This window comes from Petromyzon marinus, chromosome 40 (assembly GCF_048934315.1).
Source record: "Petromyzon marinus isolate PM22_M1 ecotype Great Lakes invasive population chromosome 40, UKy_Petmar_22M1.pri1.0, whole genome shotgun sequence".
NCBI lineage: Eukaryota > Metazoa > Chordata > Hyperoartia > Petromyzontiformes > Petromyzontidae > Petromyzon > Petromyzon marinus.
In genome coordinates, this window is record NC_133706.1 from 11507254 (window position 1) to 11529418 (window position 22165).

Sequence of the window (22165 nt, forward strand, 5' to 3'; positions counted from 1 at the left end):
ATCACTTTGATTTGTTTTGAAAATTACAGCCTGGAGGTGAATTGATTTTACAACACGCGATCGAGATTGAGAACTCATTTCTTTAGAACTGCTTGTTGTCGTTGTGTTTAGTTTGTTGTCCTTCCCCCACCGCCTCTGATTAGCGCCGTTGGCTACGTACGATGCAAAATAAGTCCAACATACATGAGTATGGGTCTTTATGGGTCTGTATGGGTCTCTGTGGGTCTCTGTGTTTCCATATGAGTCTGGATCTCTGTGGGTCTCTATGGGTCTGTATGGGTCTCTGTGGGTCTCTGTGTTTCCATATGAGTCTGGATCTCTGTGGGTCTCTATGGGTCTCTGTGGGTCTCTGTGTTTCTATATGAGTCTGGATCTCTGTGGCTCTCTATGGGTATGTATGGGTCTCTGTGGGTCTCTGTGTTTCTATATGAGTCTGGATCTCTGTGGCTCTCTATTGGTCTGTATGGGTCTCTGTGGGTCTCTGTGTTTCCATATGAGTCTGGATCTCTGTGGGTCTCTATGAGTCTCTTCCTTCGGATATTCGGAAGCCACAAGGAGTCATGATGCACTTTTAAATCATCATCTTAGATTGAAAACTAATTTATTTAGAACTCCTCTTTGTGTCTAGTTTGTTGTTCTCCACCCCGCACCCGCACATCCGTTCGGCTACGTACGGTGCGAAAGAAGTCCCACGTACATTCATCCCCCATCCGCGACGGCTCATTGATACTGAAACTTGTAGAGCCGCCTCGCCCTTCACGTCCAATCGCTGGCCAGCGCCTTTCGCTCCCCCTCTCCACTCCTTTCCCTCTCTCCACTTCACTCTGCGCACTCCTCTCTCGGGACAGCGCGGGCAGCAGCAGCAGCAACAGCAGCTGCAGAAACAGCAGCAGCATGGGTGAGAGTCTTCACTCCCTCCACCATGCGTCATCAACGAAACTCCATCGTACTCCACGGCACAACCCGTGTTTAACCATCGCAATAGATGGCGATCACACACGCATCGTACACCGCCACCACACACCGTCATTCACGACCATAGACTATGACACACCCTAGATACACTACCATGGTACATCACCATTGAACCATCTACAGTTCTACACCATGATTCGCTGCGATTTACAATAATATACTACCAGGCCCCATGGTGCACTGGCATACACCATCATACACCGTGATTCACCATCATACACCATGATTCACCATGTTACACTATGATTCACCATGTTATACCATGGTTCACCATCATTCACCATGATTCACCATATTACACCATGATTCACCACGTTATACCATGATTCACCACGTTATACCGTGATTCACCACGTTACACCGTGATTCACCACGTTACACCGTGATTCACCACGTTACACTATGATTTACCATCATACCCCGTGATTCACCATCATGGCATACACCGTGACACACCTCCACGATTTCATTTGTAAACCTGCTGCTGCTGTTAAGCAACATTCTGTAGTTGTTGTTGTTGTGCTGCCGTGCTTTAGTGCGTGACTACAACTGTGCTGTGCAGAAGAAATGCACGCGATGCGTCGGTCAATTCAATTCCGGGGATGTCCCTTTGTTGTAAGCCATCGTTACAGAGTGGTGATTTTAAACTATATTTATTTCTTGTAGCGTTTGGCGGCTTTTCTCTCTGTCTCTCCCCCCTTTTTTACTCAAAAGTGCAGACCGACTAATCCGTGCAAGCAAATAATATGCCTGCAGATTCCTCCTCCTCCTCCGTGCAAAGTCCAGCGAGAGGGCAGCTCGCTGGCCCGCATAGATGGCGAAACTTGGCACACGCGCGATGATGGTGACCTCTCCTCTCCCCTAACCCAATCGCTGTGCAGTTAAATGCGAGCACGTGTCGGGTAGGTCTGGGCTGTGGCCGGGCACGACCAGGTGTCCCCCAATTTGTCCCCTTGCACACCCCACCGCCAACTCTCTCTCTCTCTCCCTACCCATGTCGAACTCTCCTCCTGAATCTTGATTTGAATGCTTTCGTGACTGTAGGAATCCATACTCTTTGGTTCTCTCGGTAAAGTCGCCGTTATTATTGCAACTGCGTCCGTCCAGTGCTCGCCGAGCTGCATTGGCTTCCAGACGCCACGATGGAGAAATGTTAACTCATAGTTCATAGTTCAACTACGTCTGCCTGGTGTATATATAGTCCGCCTGGTGTGTACATATATAGTCCACCTGGTGTATATATATATAGTCCGCCTGGTGTATATATATAGTCCGCCTGGTGTGTATATATAGTCCGCCTGGTGTATATATAGTCCACCTGGTGTATATATATAGTCCGCCTGGTGTATATATATAGTCCGCCTCGTGTATATATATAGTCCGCCTGGTGTATATGTATAGTCCGCCTGGTGTATATGTATAGTCCGCCTGGTGTATATATATATAGTCCGCCTGGTGTGTATATATAGTCCGCCTGGTGTATATGTATAGTCCGCCTGGTGTATATATATAGTCCGCCTGGTGTATATATATATAGTCCGCCTGGTGTATATATATAGTCCGCCTGGTGTATATATATAGTCCGCCTGGTGTGTATATATAGTCCGCCTGGTGTATATATATAATCCGCCTGGTGTATATATATAGTCCGCCTGGTGTGTATATATATAGTCCGCCTGGTGTATATATATAGTCCGCCTGGTGTATATATAGTCCGCCTGGTGTATATATAGTCCGCCTGGTGTATATATATAGTCCGCCTGGTGTATATATATAGTCCGCCTGGTGTGTATATATAGTCCGCCTGGTGTATATATATATAGTCCGCCTGGTGTGTATATATAGTCCGCCTGGTGTATATATATAGTCCGCCTGGTGTGTATATATATAGTCCGCCTGGTGTATATATATAGTCCGCCTGGTGTGTATATATATAGTCCGCCTGGTGTATATATATAGTCCGCCTGGTGTGTATATATAGTCCGCCTGGTGTATATATAGGGGGTCGTGGGTTCGATCCCTAACCGTGACGCCTGAATATTTCGAGTTTGCATGTTCTCACTCGCCGTGGTGGAGTGGATTTTTATCCAGGTCTTCCGGGTTTTCCCGCAACATTTAGTTAGACACGTTTGCGTTGAGAGAATATGGCTGCTATACACATTGCCACATGAACACAACCACTTCGTTGATCTCTAATTTGTGGCCAGGTCGCTTTTGAAAAAGAGCTATACAGCTGAGTGCGCCTTACCTGGTATAATAAAACAGTTGTATAGAATATTCTAACATTGCACGCAAAGTGCCCACCACCAATGAACCACAATACCACCTTGCTGGTCTCGTTCAAGGAGCATAAATCATCACGCCAACTCCGGTGGTCACCCTCGCTCCAGCTTTTGGTTAGCATGTGCTTCTGCGGCCATTTGGAAACCCTCTTCCGATATCAGGGAGCCGCTGGAGCTGTCCACTTTTAGATCATCCAGACTGAACACCCATTTCATTCGAACTGCTTTTGGTAGTTAGTTTGTTGTCCATCCCCCGCACCTCCGATTAGCACGGTTGGCTACGTACGATGTGAAGGAAGTTCAACATGCACCTGACCTTTGATACATCATGGTGCTGCCGTGCTTCTAATGGTGTGAGCACGCTGGACAATTAATTCTCCTGGCTCGGCGGTCAAAACAATGAGCAAAGTTTGTTAACCACCACTGCCCTACCTCTGGCCATGAATAACAAACTCTGCCATCACACTATGCCTGTCCCCACGTGTTAATAATTATCATTGTTGTTCGGTGTGTTGTCCATTGTGTCTCCAAACCAGCTTGTGGACACTGCGGCCCTGGGTTTAAGACCCCCCTGGATGCCATGAAAGGTAGTACTGTCGACTGTACCACTGTAATGGCTTACCCTTGCCACGACGCTCAAGGCGCCGTTGTTGTAATTAAATGCGGAGGTAACGCCCAGCATCATTTGCCAAGTTGTGATGGAATCGTAGCATGTCTGGTGTCAAATTCCATATTGTAACGAGAGGGCCTTTGCCTGCAATATCTGGCGGTTGACCCGCGTTTGGCTCAAGTAAGGCTGACTCGACTGATGAGACATCGTATGTCAAAACACGTTCAGAGTTTGCTGCTGACTTGATGTACTCCCAGAAGGTCTTGTGGTTGACGGGAAGTGTAACAAAAATCCAATAATTTATTTGTATGTGGAGGGGAAATATATGTGATGAAGGCATACGTTGTTTAATTGTAATAAAGAGCATGGCGCGTTGCAGAATGGCACCTCCAGGCCCATGGACCAGACAATAATGACACGTAATCTCTATTTACAATGTGCATTTGCCTCCAAAATTTTTTTATGCAACACGAAAAAATAAAAATCTTGAACGCACATTTTTTAATCTATGCCTGTGCAGTCGACGCTAAATAGTTCCATGAGTATAGGGAATGCACGTTAAATGCTTAATTCGTTCCGCTAGCATCAAAAGTGACACGTTTTCCCCCAAAAAACCTACTTTATAATATGTGAACAATGGATATTAATACATAAAGATACTAACAACATTATAAACACATGATATTAAAAGAAACATTACTAACCAATTCATTAATTAATATTTACCAATACTCTAGCTACAGCATGCCATCATTGACAGGGGAATGGTCGGTAAGCGAACACGTTGGGCTCTATGGAGGCCCGTCGTGAAGCAATTGGTCGTTAACAGGGGTGGTTGTTAAGAGGGGTTCTACTCTACACTACACTATACACTACACTACTATACACGACACTTCTATACACTGCTATACACCACACTACTGTAGTGTTTATAATGACGAATAAACTTCTTATGAGGCACACTCTGTTTATTGTAATACTTCTCTTTACACAGTCCTTAACACACAGAGGGGTATACGGTCCCCTCACCCGATACCCTAAGAAGGTACAGCCTCCGGACTTAGCGTGACCTACACACATGTCTCTTCCTAACCTAAGGAAGTACAGCCTCCAATCTTGGCGGGACTTACTCACACATCTACCGCTATCCTAGAGTCCTCCGGCTGGGACCTAGGGGAGGCTATCTGACCCACCGCTGGCCCGGCGGGTCTTGACCACTGGATGCACCGAGCCTTAGCCCTCAGAAGGGCTGGAAGGCTGGGTCCAGGGTCCTGTCTATCTTCAGCCCGGGCTTCGGTCTTCGTGTAGGGAGAGAACTCCCCGCGCTCTGCGCGGTCACCCTTCTTATACCCGTTTTTGGCCAGATGTAACCAATCCCACATTCCCACGTGGAACTGTCTGATTGGTTCTTACCAAACTGTGGCTACGATCCGCTTCACCTCGTCTGACCCCAACTGTTATTCACACAGAGGTAACGCTGCACTGCCCCTTTGATACCTAGTGGCAATGCAGGTTACTGAACAGTGAGTAGTTAGCACCTCTACACTACTATACACTACACATTGGGCTCTATGGAGGCCCGTCGTTAACTGATTAGTCGTTCACACTGGTGGTCGTTAAGAGGGATTCAACTCTACATTACTATACACTACACTATACACTAAACACTACTATACACTACACCACTATACACTACATTGCTATACACCACTGCTATACACTACACTACTATACACCACTGCTATACACTATACACTGCTATACACCACTGCTATACACTACACTAATATTCACTACTATTCACTACTATACACCACTACTATACACTACTATACACTATACACTACACATTGGGCTCTATGGAGGCCCGTCGTTAACTGATTAGTCGTTAACACTGGTGGAGGGGCTCTACTGTATACGCATGGCCGTGCTCATTCATTAACCTCCCGGTTCTTTTTATTTTCTCCTCCCCAGGGCCCAGAGAGGAGATAGTCTACGTGCCTTGCATCTACCGCAACACTGGAGTGGACAAGCCAGACTACTTGTCCACAGTGGACGTGGACCCGAACTCTCCCACCTACTGCAAGGTCCGTTTAGCACGTCAGCTTTCGCGACCAATATTGTTAAAGGATAAAGGTCTCGTGGGTTACATCGTGTAAATATAAATGCGTCATTAACCCCCCACCCCCAAACACAGCCGATTAGTAAGGTTTGTAAGGTTATCATATGTTGCTTAACTGTTACTAATCCAACTGGAAATATGTACTGAATATTATCAGATTAACATAATACATCGTAATTCATATGACTATATTATCCCAGATATCCTTACAGTGATGACATCACCTTCACTTTGTTTAAGCCCTTTCTCAGTTCATTCAGAATCGGTATTTAGACTGCGGGAGGAATCTGATGAGCTATGAAGCTCTTTTCCCACGAGACGTCCACAGTGTGGGCGGGTCAGCAAGTTACAACAGGAAACAATGCGACAAACAATACGAGTGCAAAAATTGAGAAAAAGGTAAATAAATAAAAAGTGACTAATTAATTCATGAAATGAGTCCAATTTACCAAGCTTGGGCAAGGCAGTAAAACAACACCGACATTTAGTCCCGGGCCACATCAAGATGATAAAATGGCAACTGCTGGATGAGGGCCCTCTGCACGCCTGTGCGAGGACATCTGGCGATGCCTCACCACGCTGACCAGTGAGGGTTGCTGTTGGCAAGGGCGCTTAGAGAGTGCAGTACGATGGTGCATTTTTATTCACCGCCCTAGGCTGCCGCGCGCAGAGTTCCGTAGCGCGGTGGGAACATGTGGTCGCCCATCCAAGCATTAATCCCGGCTCAACTCTGCTTAAGCTTCTGGCACGCAAGATTGAGCACATCCCACGTGATTTTGCGACGGGCGCATTGCCTCTTGTTGCATTGAATATCAGAGCTGGAGTGCACTGCGTGATATTACTCGACCATGCGTTGAGTGCAGTTACCCAGAGGAAACCCATGCAGACTAGGGGGGGGGAACATCGGTGCCCCAATGGGGACTCAAATCCAGGAGCTTCTTGCTGTGATGCGTGGCTGTTGCCAAGAACCCACACAGAACACTCTTTACGAGACTATTCTGGCTTGGGGTTCCGATGAATGAGGGTCACCTTGTTCGTGTGGCAGCCCTTGCTATCGCGTGTGCCAGGGTCCACGATGCGTGTGGGGGGGGCGGCAGTGCAACGGCTAGCTCGCTGCGCTACAAACCGGGCGACCCGGGTTCGATTCCCGCTCACGGCCAAAACCTGTGACTATTATCTGAACTGGTCTTGCGCCTCCCCTAGGTCGACTTGGCCTCAAATGAGTACCTGGGGAGACAAAGGCGGCCGGGCGTGGTGTTGGCTACCTAACCCCTCGTGTTCAGTGCCAGCCTTCGTAGGTACTTGCTGAACAGCACTTGCCCCAGCAGCCTCTTGAGGCTATATGGAGGTTATTTGTCTTTGGTGTACGGTATTTTGTCAGCAGAAAAAAGCTTCTCAATGCCGTGCCGCTTGCGTGCTCGAGTAGTCTGCTGAGTGTCGACACGGGCGGCTGCTGGCATCTTTAAAAAAAAAAACATTCAACTGGAAGAGCACTCAGAGTGATGCTCTGGGAGATGCTCTGGCATTCTGGGTTTTGTTGTTTTTTCTTTCTCTCTGCCATGGACTGGTGGTCTTTCACATTATGTATTTATATATTTCTGGCCAAAATACCAGAACACCTTTACCCACTCATTGGTGTCCGATTCGTCAACATGCGCACGCGTGTGTCCTGCACAGTGTTGTGTCGACAATTCCAGACACGCGTGTATATCAGGTGCGTGTACATGTGCACTGGTATATTGTGCAAGCGGTTGCCCCTAACAGTCTGTTAAGGTTATACGACGGGGGATCTTTGTATATTGTGAGCAGGGGTGGTTTAGCGGTTAGCAAGCTTCGCCACAAAACCTGGAAAAACGAGTTTCATTCGAATATCTAAACTGTTCCCGGGCCTCCCTGAGATCAACTGGAACTTAAATGAGTTCCTGGTGCAAAGTGTTGGTTACCCACCCCCTTTTGTGCCTTGTCGGCCTGCATAGATGCCAAACTAACAGCACTGGACCCAACAATCTGTTAAAGGCTGCACAGGGGATCTTTGTCGCTTGTCAAGTCTGAGTTCAAAGTAAGCTAGGGCTGTGGGCAAGATGGCTTTCATTAAAGTAAGTAATGTTTCCCTGTCAATATTTGGCAGATGGAATGCATACAGATATGATGCAGGAATTTGGATGGCTTGTGTAAGTTATCGCTACAAGGTTAGAGGTCAGATTTCGGGTCCACAGCAATACTGACCACACCTGACAGATGTACAGTGAGGGAAACAAGTATTTGATCCCCTGCTGATTTTGTACGTTTGCCCACTGACAAAGAAATGATCAGTCTATCATTTTAATGGTAGGTTTATTTGAGCAGTGAGAGACAGAATAACAACAACAAAAATCCAGAAAAACGCATGTCAAAAATGTTATAAATTGATTTTCATTTAATGAGGGAAATAAGTATTTGACCCCCTCTCAATCAGATTTCTAGCTCCCAGGTGTCTTTTATACAGGTAACGAGCTGAGATTAGGAGCACACTCTTAAAGGGAGTGCTCCTAATCTCAGCTTGTTACCTGTATAAAAGACACCTGTCCACAGAAGCAATCAATCGATCAGATTCCAAACTCTCCACCATGGCCAAGACCAAAGAGCTCTCCAAGGATGTCAGGGACAAGATCGCAGACCTACACAAGGCTGGAATGGGCTACAAGACCATTGCCAAGCAGCTTGGTGAGAAGGTGACAACAGTTGGTGCGATTATTCGCAAATGGAAGAAACACAAAAGAACTGTCAATCTCCCTCGGCCTGGGTCCCCATGCAAGATCTCACCTCGTGGAGTTGCAATGATCATGAGAACGGTGAGGAATCAGCCCAGAACTACACGGGAGGATCTTGTCAATGATCTCAAGGCAGCTGGGACCATAGTCACCAGGAAAACAATTGGTAACACACTACGCCGTGAAGGACTGAAATCCTGCAGCACCCGCAAGGTCCCCCTGCTCAAGAAAGCACATATACATGCCCGTCTGAAGTTTGCCAATGAACATCTGAATGATTCAGAGGACAACTGGGTGAAAGTGTTGTGGTCAGATGAGACTAAATTGGAGCTCTTTGGCATCAACTCAACTCGCCGTGTTTGGAGGAGGAGGAATGCTGCCTATGACCCCAAGAACACCATCCCCACCGTCAAACATGGAGGTGGAAACATTATGCTTTGGGCGTGTTTTTCTGCTAAGGGGACAGGACAACTTCACCGCATCAAAGGGACGATGGACGGGGCCATGTACCATCAAATCTTGGGTGAGAACCTCCTTCCCTCAGCCAGGGCATTGAAAATGGGTCGTGGATGGGTATTCCAGCATGACAATGACCTAAAACACACGGCCAAGGCAACAAAGGAGTGGCTCAAGAAGAAGCACATTAAGGTCCTGGAGTGGCCTAGCCAGTCTCCAGACCTTAATCCCATAGAAAATCTGTGGAGGGAGCTGAAGGTTCGAGTTGCCAAACGTCAGCCTCGAAACCTTAATGACTTGGAGAAGATCTGCAAAGAGGAGAGGGACAAAATCCCTCCTGAGATGTGTGCAAAGCTGGTGGCCAACTACAAGAAACGTCTGACCTCTGTGATTGCCAACAAGGGTTTTGCCACCAAGTACTCAGTCATGTTTTGCAGAGGGGTCAAATACTTATTTCCCTTATTAAAATGCCAATCAATTCATAACATTTTTGACATGCATTTTTCCGTATTTTTTGTTGTTATTCTGTCTCTCACTGTTCAAATAAACCTACCATTAAAATTATAGACTGATCATTTCTTTGTCAGTGGGCAAACGTACAAAATCAGCAGGGGATCAAATACTTTTTTCCCTCACTGTATTTGTTGTCCGCCTGATGATGCTGGTTCTAAATTACTGGCGAAATCTCACGGTACTCGAATTGTAAATGCTGTTGTGGGTTTACTCTCCAACACTCCGGTGTGCTCAGCTCGTAACGAATTGGCACGTTTTGTTCACGTGTCGGGTGTTGGTGGCGGGTTTAACGACACAACATTTATATTTACACGATCTAACCCGGAAACCTCTATTATTGATGTTTTGTCCCTGATCACATGTTTTCTGTGCGAATGCTCTTAGCTGTACGCCATCCAACGTGTGTTTGCCTCGTGATTCTAAACCTTTTAAAAATATTTTTTTCAATTGTTACCCTCCATGCTCTCTGGTTCTTTTGGTAAAGTCACGTAGATAGAAAAAAATAATGAAAGAAAACACGACGTTTCAGTCGCAAGACAAGCGTGAAGACAGACGCTTGTGTTGTGACTGAAACGTCGTGTGTTTATTTTATTATTTTATTTCTATCTACGTGACTTTACCGAAAGAACCAGAGAGTATGGATTCCTGCAGTCACAAAAGCTTTACGGCAAGACCTTGCTACCCTCCATGTTTTTAATTCTGTTTTTAGAACAGCACTTTGTCAGTCCACTACCGAATGGCGACTTGCAGATTAATAATAAGAATTTACAATTATTCGTAAGGCTCCTTCCACTAATGTCTCAAGGGAATCGGATATCTCACACGCCAGTTATGTATTACTGGAAGCCAAATGCAGTGGCATGAACGAGGGAATCCAAATATAAAATATCTCTGGAATGGGTCTGGAAAAGGCGGTGGAAGTCAGAGTTTGAATGGTTCCCTTTCAGTGAATACTCGAGTTTGATAGCGGAACCTGGAGCACAGGGTGTGTGTGTGTAACGTACAGCGAGCAACAAGCAGAGTGCATAAGCATGTCATACAGTATTTGTAAAAATAAAAGTGTCAAATACTCTGTGGGAATTTTCCGGTGTTAAAAATATCTTCGCATTAAATTAAGCTGCAGCTTTGACATGAGCTTCCTGTGGCATTATGTGCGAGTGCGATTGTACGGAAGGACATCATATTTTACAATGACATTTATATTTTCCTCTGCGTATCTCTTTACGACAGAGACGTGGCTCGTTTTGTTTTTCCGTGAAGTGGCGCCGCTGTGGGGCGCCACGGTGGCGAGATGTTAATTGCCTCGCCTGGTATACAGGAGGTCGTGGGTTCGATCCCGACCCTGACGATTGTATATTTGGAGTTTGCATGTTCTCCTCGTGGTCGCATGGATTTTTTTCCGGGGTTTTCCCCTCCACATTTAGAATCAACATCACGTATTTAGAGTATTTGGCTGCTATACATTTCCACGTGTTAAGCCACTTTGTTGAGATATCATTTGTGGCCTGGTCGCGTCTGAAAAAGAGCTGTATAGCTCAGTGGGACTTGCCTGTAAAATAAAAGTAGTTTAATTACAAAAACACAACTCTTAGCTTTTACATCGACAGCTTCATTTCACTGCATTGTGGCAATGAGTTAAAATGTTTCTCGTTTGTGAACAGAGGCAATCATGCGCTCGCAGATAAATCTGCCCTTTACGGGTTAACGGGACCGAGGAAATAACAACTGATCATTTTCGAGCAAATTCGGTACAATACTTGACACTGCTGATGAGACCCAGAAAAGTCAAAACCGGTCCGAAATTTTCTAAAACAAATTGTGTTGACAAGGCTCATAGGTTAATGGAGCTAAACATTTTTTTTTATGAGGTGAATAGACTATTGCTTTCTAACCTCTGCCCCCATTCTTTAAAAACGTGTCCAAATGTGATCAATAATTCACAAATCTCTATATTGGGGGGGAAAAACAAACACGCATGTGGCAACACCGTACCCTACTGGCAGAGTAATGCTCATTTGCAGGCCGACGCTGCCTCCTACAAGTTGTGCCACACAGGGACAGCTGCCACCGTTGGTCCCCTAGGCCCGACCGCAGCAGGGCATCTCCACGGTTGAGATGGGACGAGAGATGCAAGGCGCTCCGAGTTGCCCGGGGGCATCGACGCAAGCGCCACCGTGCACGTAGCTTAACACGTAGGCCTTCGCGACCTTTATTATGGATGTACACGTAGCTCCTCGTCCCTCCCCCACCGCCCCCCCCCGGGGCGCAAGGCCTGAGCCTCGGTGCTGTGGACGCTCCTCCCGCAGGTGATCCACCGCCTGCCCATGCCGTGCGTCAAGGACGAGCTGCACCACAGCGGCTGGAACGCGTGCAGCAGCTGCTACGGGGACTCGAGCAAGCGGCGAGACAAGCTCATCCTGCCCAGCCTCATCTCCTCGCGCATCTACGTCGTCGACACGGGCTCCGAGCCGCGCGCGCCCCGCATGCACAAGGTCCGGCCCGTCACGCGCTTCTCGGCTCGGCGGCCCCCTGCAGTGTCTCGCCGCCGCTGGGAGAAGGGCCCTCAGCTCCAGGCAGCTCCAGGGAGCTGCTAGAGAGGGTGTTTGGCCTACTCTGCCGTGTCTGGCTAGACATCTGGCCAGACCGGGGGAAATAACAGTGGCCAGACATCTGGGCGCCACGGTGGCGAAATGTTAACTACCTCGCCTGGTATGCAGGAGATCGTGGGTTCGATCCCGACCCTCACCCATGTATATTCGGCGTTTGCATGTTATCTCCCCGTGGTTGCATAGATTTTTCTCTGGGTAGTCCGGTTCTTCCCCTCCACATTTAGAATCGTCGTGTGTGTAGAGTGTTTGGCCGTAATACATTTGCACGTGATAAGCCACCTCGCTGAGCTATCATTTGTGGTCAGGTCACCTCTGACAAAGAGCTGTATCATTCGTTTCCAGTTTAGTTTAGTTTAGATGGGAGTACCCACACTTTACCCCACCACATGTGACCTTGCGAATCGGCTGCCTGGTTGTGCCCATGTATGCTGCTGGGTGGGCAGATGCGGTGGGGGTTGGGATAAAAAAAAACACGCCTCGTTGTTTTCAAATGCCACGCCGGGAGATCGAGCCAGGAACCTGTGGATTATTAAAGCCAGCGTGCCGACCGTTAGACCGCGGCAGCAGCTTCGTTGTGTGACTGGCGCATAAAGATGTCGCCTCACATTAAGCCTCGTACGAGTCCTCTATAAAAGTTTATTCTGATAAATGACAACTGCAAGGGGGAGTGGGTTAGGAGGAGCTGGAACGCGGGGGCTCAGTTTGTCGGGCTCCGTGTGAATCTTTCGAGCAACTGTGAATGAGAATATTCGCACGGCCAGGGCATTCCAAGGCGGAATCAAATCTGTGGTGAAGCTGCTTGTTGCCCTATTCCATTGGACGGCGCTGTCGCCAGCGATGCGTGTCAGGTTTGTCTCGCGATGCGTTGCGCATGGCTGGCACGGCCATTGTATGTATGTTGAAGGACAACAAACTAAACACAAGAATCGGTGTTAAATAAATGAGTTTCCAATCAAGATTTAAAAGTGCGCAGCTCCAGTGGCTTCCTAATATCGGAAGGAAGAGCGTTCCAGACGGCCGCAGAAGCGGATGTGAAAGCACACGTTGCAGTGAACTACATTGACGTGTAGTTAAGGCGAATAAATTCCCCCCGAATGTGAATGCGGAGCAGCGTTGTAGCGCTAAACGAACCCACGCTGTGACCTTGTGATGCCGAGTTCGATTCCCGGCCACGACTAACATCACTGGCGAGGGACAACTGACCGTACGACCTCGGTCTGATCAAACTTGAGCTGTGTTTGCCACACTGTCCTTAGGATGACAATCCATCGACCGATGGTGCTTCAAACAATGTTCGTGCTGCTGCCACTGCTGGGTGCTGCTGCTGCTGGGTGCTGCTGCTGGGTGCTGCTGCTGCTGGGGGCTGCTGCTGGGGGCTGCTGCTGCTGGGTGCTGCTGCTGGGTGCTGCTGCTGCTGGGTGCTGGGTGCTGTTGCTGGGTGCTGCTGCTGGGTGCTGCTGCTGCTGCTGGGTGCTGCTGCTGGGTGCTGCTGCTGCGTGGTACTGCTGCTGGGTGCTGCTGCTGCTGGGTGCTGTTGCTGCTGCTGCGTGGTGCTGCTGCTGCTGGGTGCTGCTGCTGCTGGGTGCTGCTGCTGCTGCTGGGTGCTGCTGCTGGGTGCTGCTGCTGGGTGCTGCTGCTGCTGGGTGCTGCTGCTGGGTGCTGCTGCTGGGTGCTGCTGCTGCATTCTGCTGCTGTGTGCTGCGCTGTGACAATGCCACCCGGTGCAGGTGGTGGAGCCCGTCGACATGTTTTGGCGCACGGGACAGGCCCACCCACATACGTCGCACTGCCTGGCGAGCGGCGAGGTCATGATCAGCACCATGGGCGACCCCGCCGGGAATGGCAAGGGTCAGCGACCATCCTCCCTGCGCGCTCCCCCCCCCCCCCCCCCCCGGCTCGCGTTCACGCTCGCCCCCTCGTGCCGTGCTCGCAAACTCCGGGTTGGTTTTAGTTTCAGGGTTTTTTTTGCCTCCAGCCGTAGAGGGGAAGGCAAAGGTCCGGCCCAGCGATCACTCGCTTGCACCACCGCTGTCGGAAGGAATGTCCGGTCAGAGGAAGCTCGAGAGAGCCACTCCAGAGCGGTCTTCTTCCCATATTTTCAGATGGGGGAGGGGGTGGCAGGGGGTACGGGGTTTAAGATAACTTTCCCCCTGCTGCTGAACAGGGGATAGAACTGGCGACCTCTGGATCGCAAGTCCGTTGTGTTGGCCACGGTGGCGTGGCACAGCGTCGTTGTGCTAAAAATGAGTTCCGCATCGAAACGTTGCAAACGCCGGATCGAGACCTTTGGGCTAATTGTATCGGATTCGGGGAGAAGCGCGAACCGCTCATTAAATACCAGCCGGCGGCGGGGAAGTGCTCTGGGAGCGGACGTTACGTGAGGTTAAGAACGCGATGCTAAACGTGACAAGGTCGGATTAGCAAGTGACACCGTCACGCCACACTGACGTATGGCGAAAATTATTGGCTGCGAAAACACGCATTTTGGGTTAACTGTCGTATGGTTACGAAGTGATTATAAACACGACGTGTAACGCGTGCGTATTTCACAAAGTCGGAGGCGCAGAGCCAGAGCTCAAAGTCCATCGTGCGCCAACCTGAACAGGTGAGAGCCTGGAACAGGTGAGGGCCTGGGCCAGGTGAGGGCCTGGGCCAGATGAGAGTCTTGACCAGGTGAGAGGAGAGCCTGGAGCCACGAGCTTCCGCTGACGACGCTGCCCCCGGGTGCGATCGCAGGGGGATTCATCCTTCTGGACGGCGAAAGCTTCGAGGTGAAAGGGCAGTGGCAGGCGGAGGGAGAGAGCGTCCCCTTCGGCTACGACTTCTGGTACCAGCCTCGGCACAACGTCATGGTGAGCACCGAGTGGGGCACGCCCAAGGTGCTGGCATCCGGATTCCGCCTCGAGGACCACCAGGCCGGTGAGCCTCGCACGCCTCTCCCCCCCGCCACATCATGCGCCCGTGCACGCACACCCCGCGTTTTGCCAATCCGCTGCTGGACGAAGGCCTGCCCACGGCCTTGCGGCACGCGGGGGAGATATTTGATCGCATTTGACCGTGCTGGTCGGTGCGCGGTGGTGAAGGTGGTGCGGTGGAGCGGGTGGCGAGCACAGAACAACGGTCGGTTTTGCTGCGCGGCCTTCTGTTGCTCTCTGCTACGCCTGGTTGCTGTAGCCAGTGATGCTCGCCCATCCAAGCGCTGTCCAAGCTCGAACCTGCTTGGCTTTCCGAAATCTTGGCGAGATGGGGCACGTTCGTGTGAATATTCGGTGACGACGACGATGGCGATAACGAAATCGGTGGCCGTCAATGTCATGCCGGCGATGTGGCACCCCCCCCCTTCCGGCCCCGCCTCGTAACCTCTGACCTCTCGCCGCAGGCCACTACGGGCACAGCATCCACGTGTGGGACTGGGAGCGCCGCGTGTGCACGCAGAGCCTGGACCTCGGCCCTGACGGCGACATCCCGCTGGAGGTCCGCTTCCTGCACGACCCCAGCGCCCCCCAGGGCTTCGTGGGCTGTGCCCTCTCCAGCAACGTCTTCCGCTTCTACAAGACCGAGGTTAGCGCCGCCACGCTGCGCAAGACGCACCCGTGAACGAGAAGAGACCACATCCTCTGAATTCTTCCGCTGGCTCCCAGAATTGGATTCTTCATTTATCCTGGAGGAATCCGATGAGCTTATGATGCCCATTTCGCACAGATGTCTAGTAAGGACGGGCCAGAAAGTTACACACAAAAAACAAAAATACCATCCCAGACCACTCTGGAGATCGCTCTAAACTTGCCTCTCACCTCGCTCAGTTCCCCTCCACTCACTCGCCACTCTAGTGAACAATGCTTTTATTATTATTATTATTATCTCAGCCCTGCATAAATGTTATTTGGCGGGATGTCGCTCATTCTCCTCTCTTGACCTCAAGGTCTGGAACTCCCATCCCCAAGCCGTCTGTACTGTCCTGCCCCTGTTCAAGTCCAGACTCGAGACCTCCCTTGTTTCCTTCTGCCTATCACTGACTGTCTCTCTCTTTCTCTCTATAAATAAACATGGCCTTATGTCTGCACAACCTCTTGAGTTGCAGTCTCATGCATATTTTTTTACGAATCAAAAAAGTATTGTAACTCATTCAGTCATCGGACTAGCGCCACCTGCAGTCCCCTGCGTAGAGTGGCAGGAGGAGAGGGCGTGCAGTGCCAATGAATGTGTTGAACTTATTTATTGTTTGTTTATTGAACTTCTTATGCACCGTATGTGACCAGCCGTGCTAAATAGAGGTGCGATGCTCATACACACTGCATTCTGCACACACCTGCTCTGCTCCCTTCACCCAGAGTTCAGCGGGTTGTTATGATTGGTGGACACGGTTTGGTTCAGTAACCTTCTACAGGAGCGTCCGGCCAAGTTTTTGCAGGAGGGGGCGGTGTTGCTGCCGTGGGCGATCCCAATTGGGTTATTCGTTAGTTTTTTTTTTTAAACGAAAAAAGACCTACTCTTGCGAATGACGTCCACGGGCTCTTTCAGGTCCACCGTGCAACTTATTTATCTTCCGCAACAAGCGGCGAACGGGATTGAGTGCGCTCCAGGTGGTTTCTTCGTATCGGCAGTAAAAATGAGTTACTTGTCGTGTTGCTCGCCGTGTACGGAAGCTCGGCTCGTGAGCAGGGTCGCGGTCGAACTGAGCGAGAGCACCGCGGCGTCACGCTTCCACTGTCGCAGCAGGCGAGGTACAGCTGCCAGCTGCCGCCCAGAGATTCTCGCCCAAACACGCATTGTGCGTGCGCGTGTGTGCGTGCATATGCATGCGTGTCATACACAGAAGGGGGACTGGGCTGCAGAGAAAGTCATCGATGTGCCAAGTAAGAAGGTGGAGGGCTGGATGTTGCCAGAGATGCCGGGTACGTTGACACACAAGGTTTGTCGTCCGTGACATTGCTCTGGGAGACACTCAAAAAGTGATTTTTGTGAAATCCCCAATTGAGTCATTTGCAAGTAATTTTCAGCATTGAGACGTTTGGCCAACACCAGTTACACAACAGGGGGGGGGTTGCATACAAACCCCGCACTAACAGGATCCCGAGTTGGGAATAAAAACCCAGGTACTTCTTGCTGCGAGGCATGAGTGTCGTCACCGTGCTGCCCGATGAAAGCATGATGTTTGGAACGAGCCCTCCGAACGCACTGCGCTGATTCTAGGACTCATCACGGACATTCTCCTCTCGCTGGACGACCGCTTCCTCTACTTCAGCAACTGGCTGCATGGGGACATCCGCCAGTACGACGTCACGGACCCGCGGCACCCCAAGCTCGTGGGACAGGTGCCGCTCAACAAGCACACCGCGCGCCCGCATTCGCATCCTCGCCACCAGGGCCGAGTAACCACTGGGTTTACCCCATGGGTGTCCCACGGGTGACCCACAAAGTGGGAGGGCCAGACCTACGACTGCGACCCACTTTACGGGTCACCCGTGGATAACCCCCCCCCCCCCCCCCCCCGGACATGGTGCTGACCTCATAATTCACCATCACCTGCTTGTTAACAAGGGCGTGGTGCTGGCCACCCACTCCCTCATGTGCCCTGCTGCTGACAACCCACCCCCTCGTGGTGCTGGCCATCCACCCCCTCGTGTGCCCCGTGGTGCTGGCCTTCATAGATGCTCGCTAACAGAACTTGCCCCAACAGCCTATTAAGGTTATACGGGGGATCTATGTCTTTGTTAACAGCACCAGCTGAGTAGTGTGAGTGGGGATGCGTGCGTGCAGGTGTTTATTGGAGGCAGCATTCTGAAGGGCGGCCCTGTGCGAGTGATCGAGGACAAGGAGCTGAAGGAGCGGCCTAAACCTCTGGTGGTGCAGGTGAGGAAGCAGTGCTGCTGGCTACATTTACCAGAAAGAAGTATAATTCATTTCAATACAAATGCATCCAAAAGGGCTAATTTAAGCCATTACCTTCCTTTCCTTAAAGCCCAAATTTGTGGGGGTTTTTTTATATGCTACATCAAAATGATCATCCCACACATTTCAAGTGAATGTCGCGACCAGTTTTGGGCTGACGGCATGTTGCGGAAAAAAACACACTGCCTCGGACAGCTGACTGACACCTCGTCACGCCGTGAGTGTGAAATACGACCCGGACGCATAGAGAGCTGGCAGGCCCTCCTTCAATTAGCTTCAGTTATTTGTGCATACATTGTTTGGTCGTCACACCAGGGCCAAGCTCCCTTTTGTTGTCAGCCGGTCACTTCCCACAGTATTTCCTTACATTCCTCCATTTCCCCAGCTCCCCTCTCTCCAGTCAAGGCCTCTGAACCCTTTGTGATGTCATCTCTTGGCCTCCACTCGGCAGTTAGTTTCGTCTCTCTCGTCAGTCGTGCTCGTGACCTCTCCTGCCCAATTAAACTTCATTTTTTTCAGTTTAACACGCAGGCTTTTGCGATCAATATCCATAATACAGGTTTTTTGGGGTTAGATCGCGTAAATATAAATGTGTCGTTAAACCCACCACCACCCGACACTGCCAACTAGTAAGATTTGCCACGTAAACAGAACGTGCCAATTCGTTACTAGTACAGCACACCGGTGTGTTGGAGAGTAAATCCACAACATTCACAATTTGAGTACGACGTTTCTCCAGTAATTTATTTCGCTTTAACAGCAGCAGCATCATCATCAGTGACCCTTGTTCCCTTATTTCTTCATTCCTTCTCACCAACCAAGCACCGTAAATTAAACACTTCTATCGAGCACTCTGTACAGACAACACAATGCCATTTGAATCGGCGACATTGCATATCCCGTAGGTTAAATCGCAGCTCAGATCCTTGGCTGTGATGATGACGATTTGAGGCTTAGTCCTGTGAATCGAGCGGATGTATGTACGTATGTTAAACTTCTTTCGCACCATACGTAGCCAACTGTGCAAATCAGAGGTGCAGGATCTACTTAGTGCGAGCTCACACCTGGTTGCCGTGCGCAGGGCAAGCGGGTGCCTGGCGGGCCCCAGATGATCCAGCTCAGCCTGGATGGGAAGCGGCTCTATGTCACCACCTCCCTCTACAGCGGCTGGGACAAGCAGTTCTACCCTGAAATGATCAAGTACGTAGAAGTTGTCACCATCATCATTGTCAGCCATGATCAATCCACTGCTGGATGAAGGCCTTCCCAAGCCTTCTTCACATTTCGCTATCCTGCGATGTGATAATCGACCCGGAACCTGCACACCAGCTGACTTTGTCGCTCCATCTCCTCAGTGGAACATCCTCTCAGATGCATTCCATTCAGAAGTAATGACGCATATAACGGTGCACTTACCTGAGATTATCTTCCAGCAAGTGCAACAAAATATTGATCTACGTCACGCCTAACTGTTTACTAGTCGCAAGCCGGCAGATAACTATTACAGTCTACTTGAGAATTTATTGTAAAACCAAATTTGTCTCGCAATATATACCGATTGAACAACCGGCTTATGCACGGGAGTATGGCGCAGGACGGCATTGTCCAGGCATTATTTCGAAATGTACGAGTGTGTGTGTGTGTGCGTGACCCGGCGATCCGAGTTCGATTCCCGCACACGGCAAACACCAGTGACAGTTATCTGGACCAGTCCTGCGCCTCCTCTGGGTCGACTCGGCCTCTGTTGAGCACTTGGCGCGGTGTGTAAACACCGCCGCTCGGGAGACCAGGGTGACCCGGCGTGCCGATGCTGCCCACCCACCCCCTTCGTGCGCCGTTTCGGCCTCCGTGGCCGCTCGCCCAACAGCGCTTGCCCCAGCGGTCCCTGCCAAGGCTACACGGGAGGGGATCTTTGTGTTTGTGGTGCGCCGCGCAGGGAGGGCTCGGTGATGCTGCAGATCGACGTGGACACCCACAAGGGCGGCCTCTCCGTGAACAAGCGCTTCCTGGTGGATTACGGCACGGAGCCGGACGGTCCCGTGCTCGCCCACGAGGTGCGCTATCCGGGCGGGGACTGCAGCTCCGACATTTGGCTCTAGCCTCTCAACCATCCCCCCCCCACATCGGGTTTGACCGGAGCACCTTCTGGACGAACGAGCACCGGCGCAAGATTCCACCTCGTGCGGCCGTTGCCCCCCCCTGCTAGTCTCGTAGTCCCGGCTCTACGACCTCAGCTTTAGGCCCACGAGCCCAGAGCAGCAGTTGTCTCGCTTTGTGTGGGTCACACCGCCTTAGGTGGCATCACTTTCGTGGCTTCATGTGTCTTAACGTGTTGCCCACAACAGTGACGTCTGTGTGTGTGTGTGTGATAATCACTTGGAATTGGTGGATTGTGTCAAATGATTCACTTTCATTGGTCGGAAAAAAATGAGAACCACTGTTGTTTTGCTATCTTATGTGGTGCCAACAACATCTGCTCTGGTAATGTTGTTAATAAAGTGCATTTTACGTCATTTTAAATACAATGTCGTAATTCCTGCTGAAAATAAATCCAAGTTGCAAAATAAATACGCCTTAGCGTCTCTTTTTTTTGCTGTTGCGTTTTTGAATGAGCAACATTAATTGGACATCTGTGAAAAAAAGAGCTTTATAGCTCATCGGATTCCTCCACTATAAACAAAGAATTGTGCTGACGACCCGGTGAGGCCCGCACGCCTTGCCGCACCTCGCTCCCATTGCCACTGGCACAGTCTCGACCAAGCCACCACCACCATGCAGCACCCCGCATCTCCCTGGAGCCCCTCCTCATACCCACTCCCCCGCCCCTCCTCATACCCACTCCCCCGCCCCTCCGGGATCCGGTAATTCACGTTCCGGTGGGGTGGGGGGGGCTCTGTTCAGATTCCGTGGCCCCAACATTCACGTTCCGGGACCCCCCCCCGCCTGCGGCCCCTGAACGTGAATCGCTTTATATTTCCCACCGCGGATCGGCGCTGCTCGCGGCGTGGAGGAGCGCGCGCGCGCAGCGATTGGCTCGCGGCCTCGTCACGCGACGCAGCGCCAGCCAATCGCGCGAGCCGAGCGGCCCTGTGCGCGCTAGGGATTGTAGAGGGTGGCCAAGACGCGGGGTGGGTGGGTGGGGGGCCGAGAGGAGCTGATGAGCGCCACAACAACAACCACAACAACAAAACTCCGACCGGCTACAACAAACAACAACAACAACTCGCACCGTCCACTCGGCGCTCTACCGCGCGTGGTCTTCTGCTTCGGGCAGGCACGGCCTCGCGCCCGTGTGATGAGCAGGACGAGGTTGTTGTGGTGGTGGTTGGAGGTGAGCGATGATGGTGGTGGAGATGCGCGCGTGCTGCTGCTGTTGTTGTGATGTTCGTGGCGATTCTGTGGGTTTAAAAGTGGCTTTAGTCTGTCCTTCGCCAATGGTGGGACGCGAGATTGACCGAGTTCGAGCCGCCGAGTTGCTGGAGCGTGGTGCCGCCGTGTGGCGCGTAGCGCGGGAGGATCGTGAGTGGTGCCGATGGCGGTGTCGCGATGTGTCGTGCGTGGAGGGCGCTGCTGGGCCGCCGGAGGCGACCGACCTCAAGCAACGGCGACAGGGCGGAGGAGCGACGCTCACAACAACGAGCGGATTTAAAACGGAACAAGTTTGCGCAGTCGGGCAAAGCCGGTGGTCCATCGGACAGTCCTCTTAGAGGTCACGGGACCCGCCTTCACCGGGGGGGCCTCGAAGTGCACCTAGCCTGGCACAAGCGCCTTTGTGACGTCACCGCTACTTCGTGGCGAATGGGGGCGGTTGTTGTTGGGTGTGATGGACGCGTTGGGTGACGGCTCACAGCGGCGGCGTGGTGGTGAGAATGTGGCTGTCTCCGGGAGCTGTGGTGGCCACAGGAGCTGCATCAAACGCATCCCGTGGGGCTGTAATCTGCCCGCGTGTTATCGCC

General features: G+C 50.9%; 2 protein-coding genes across 7 annotated transcripts in view; both read left to right on the forward strand.

The window, feature by feature from the left end:
* The first annotated feature begins 755 nt into the window (after window positions 1-755).
* On the forward strand, window positions 756-20777 carry SELENBP1 (selenium binding protein 1). 2 transcript variants are annotated; one of them, XM_076073140.1, is made up of 12 exons: window positions 756-898; window positions 3794-3844; window positions 5842-5954; window positions 12015-12200; window positions 14045-14165; window positions 15054-15236; window positions 15697-15878; window positions 17134-17212; window positions 17511-17632; window positions 18078-18170; window positions 19291-19409; window positions 20146-20777. In XM_076073140.1, exons 1-12 carry the CDS (start codon window positions 895-897, stop codon window positions 20306-20308), a joined length of 1416 nt encoding a protein of 471 aa, XP_075929255.1. In that variant the 5' UTR covers window positions 756-894; the 3' UTR covers window positions 20309-20777. The 2 variants fall into 2 exon arrangements, with proteins under 2 accessions (XP_075929255.1, XP_075929256.1); XM_076073141.1 differs by lacking the exon at window positions 3794-3844 and having other exon boundaries at window positions 759-898.
* Window positions 20778-21310: 533 nt separating this feature from the next.
* Window positions 21311-22165, forward strand: part of LOC116950786 (mothers against decapentaplegic homolog 4-like) — a 38289-nt gene continuing 37434 nt past the window's right edge. Inside the window, exon 1 of one of the 5 annotated variants that reach the window (XM_032968848.2) lies at window positions 21311-21540. The gene's annotated coding sequence lies outside the window, so the exon portion shown is untranslated. Of the gene's footprint in view, window positions 21541-21578 lie in introns of those variants that run through there. The other 4 variants (XM_032968849.2, XM_032968851.2, XM_032968850.2 and 1 more) reach the window with 4 other exon arrangements.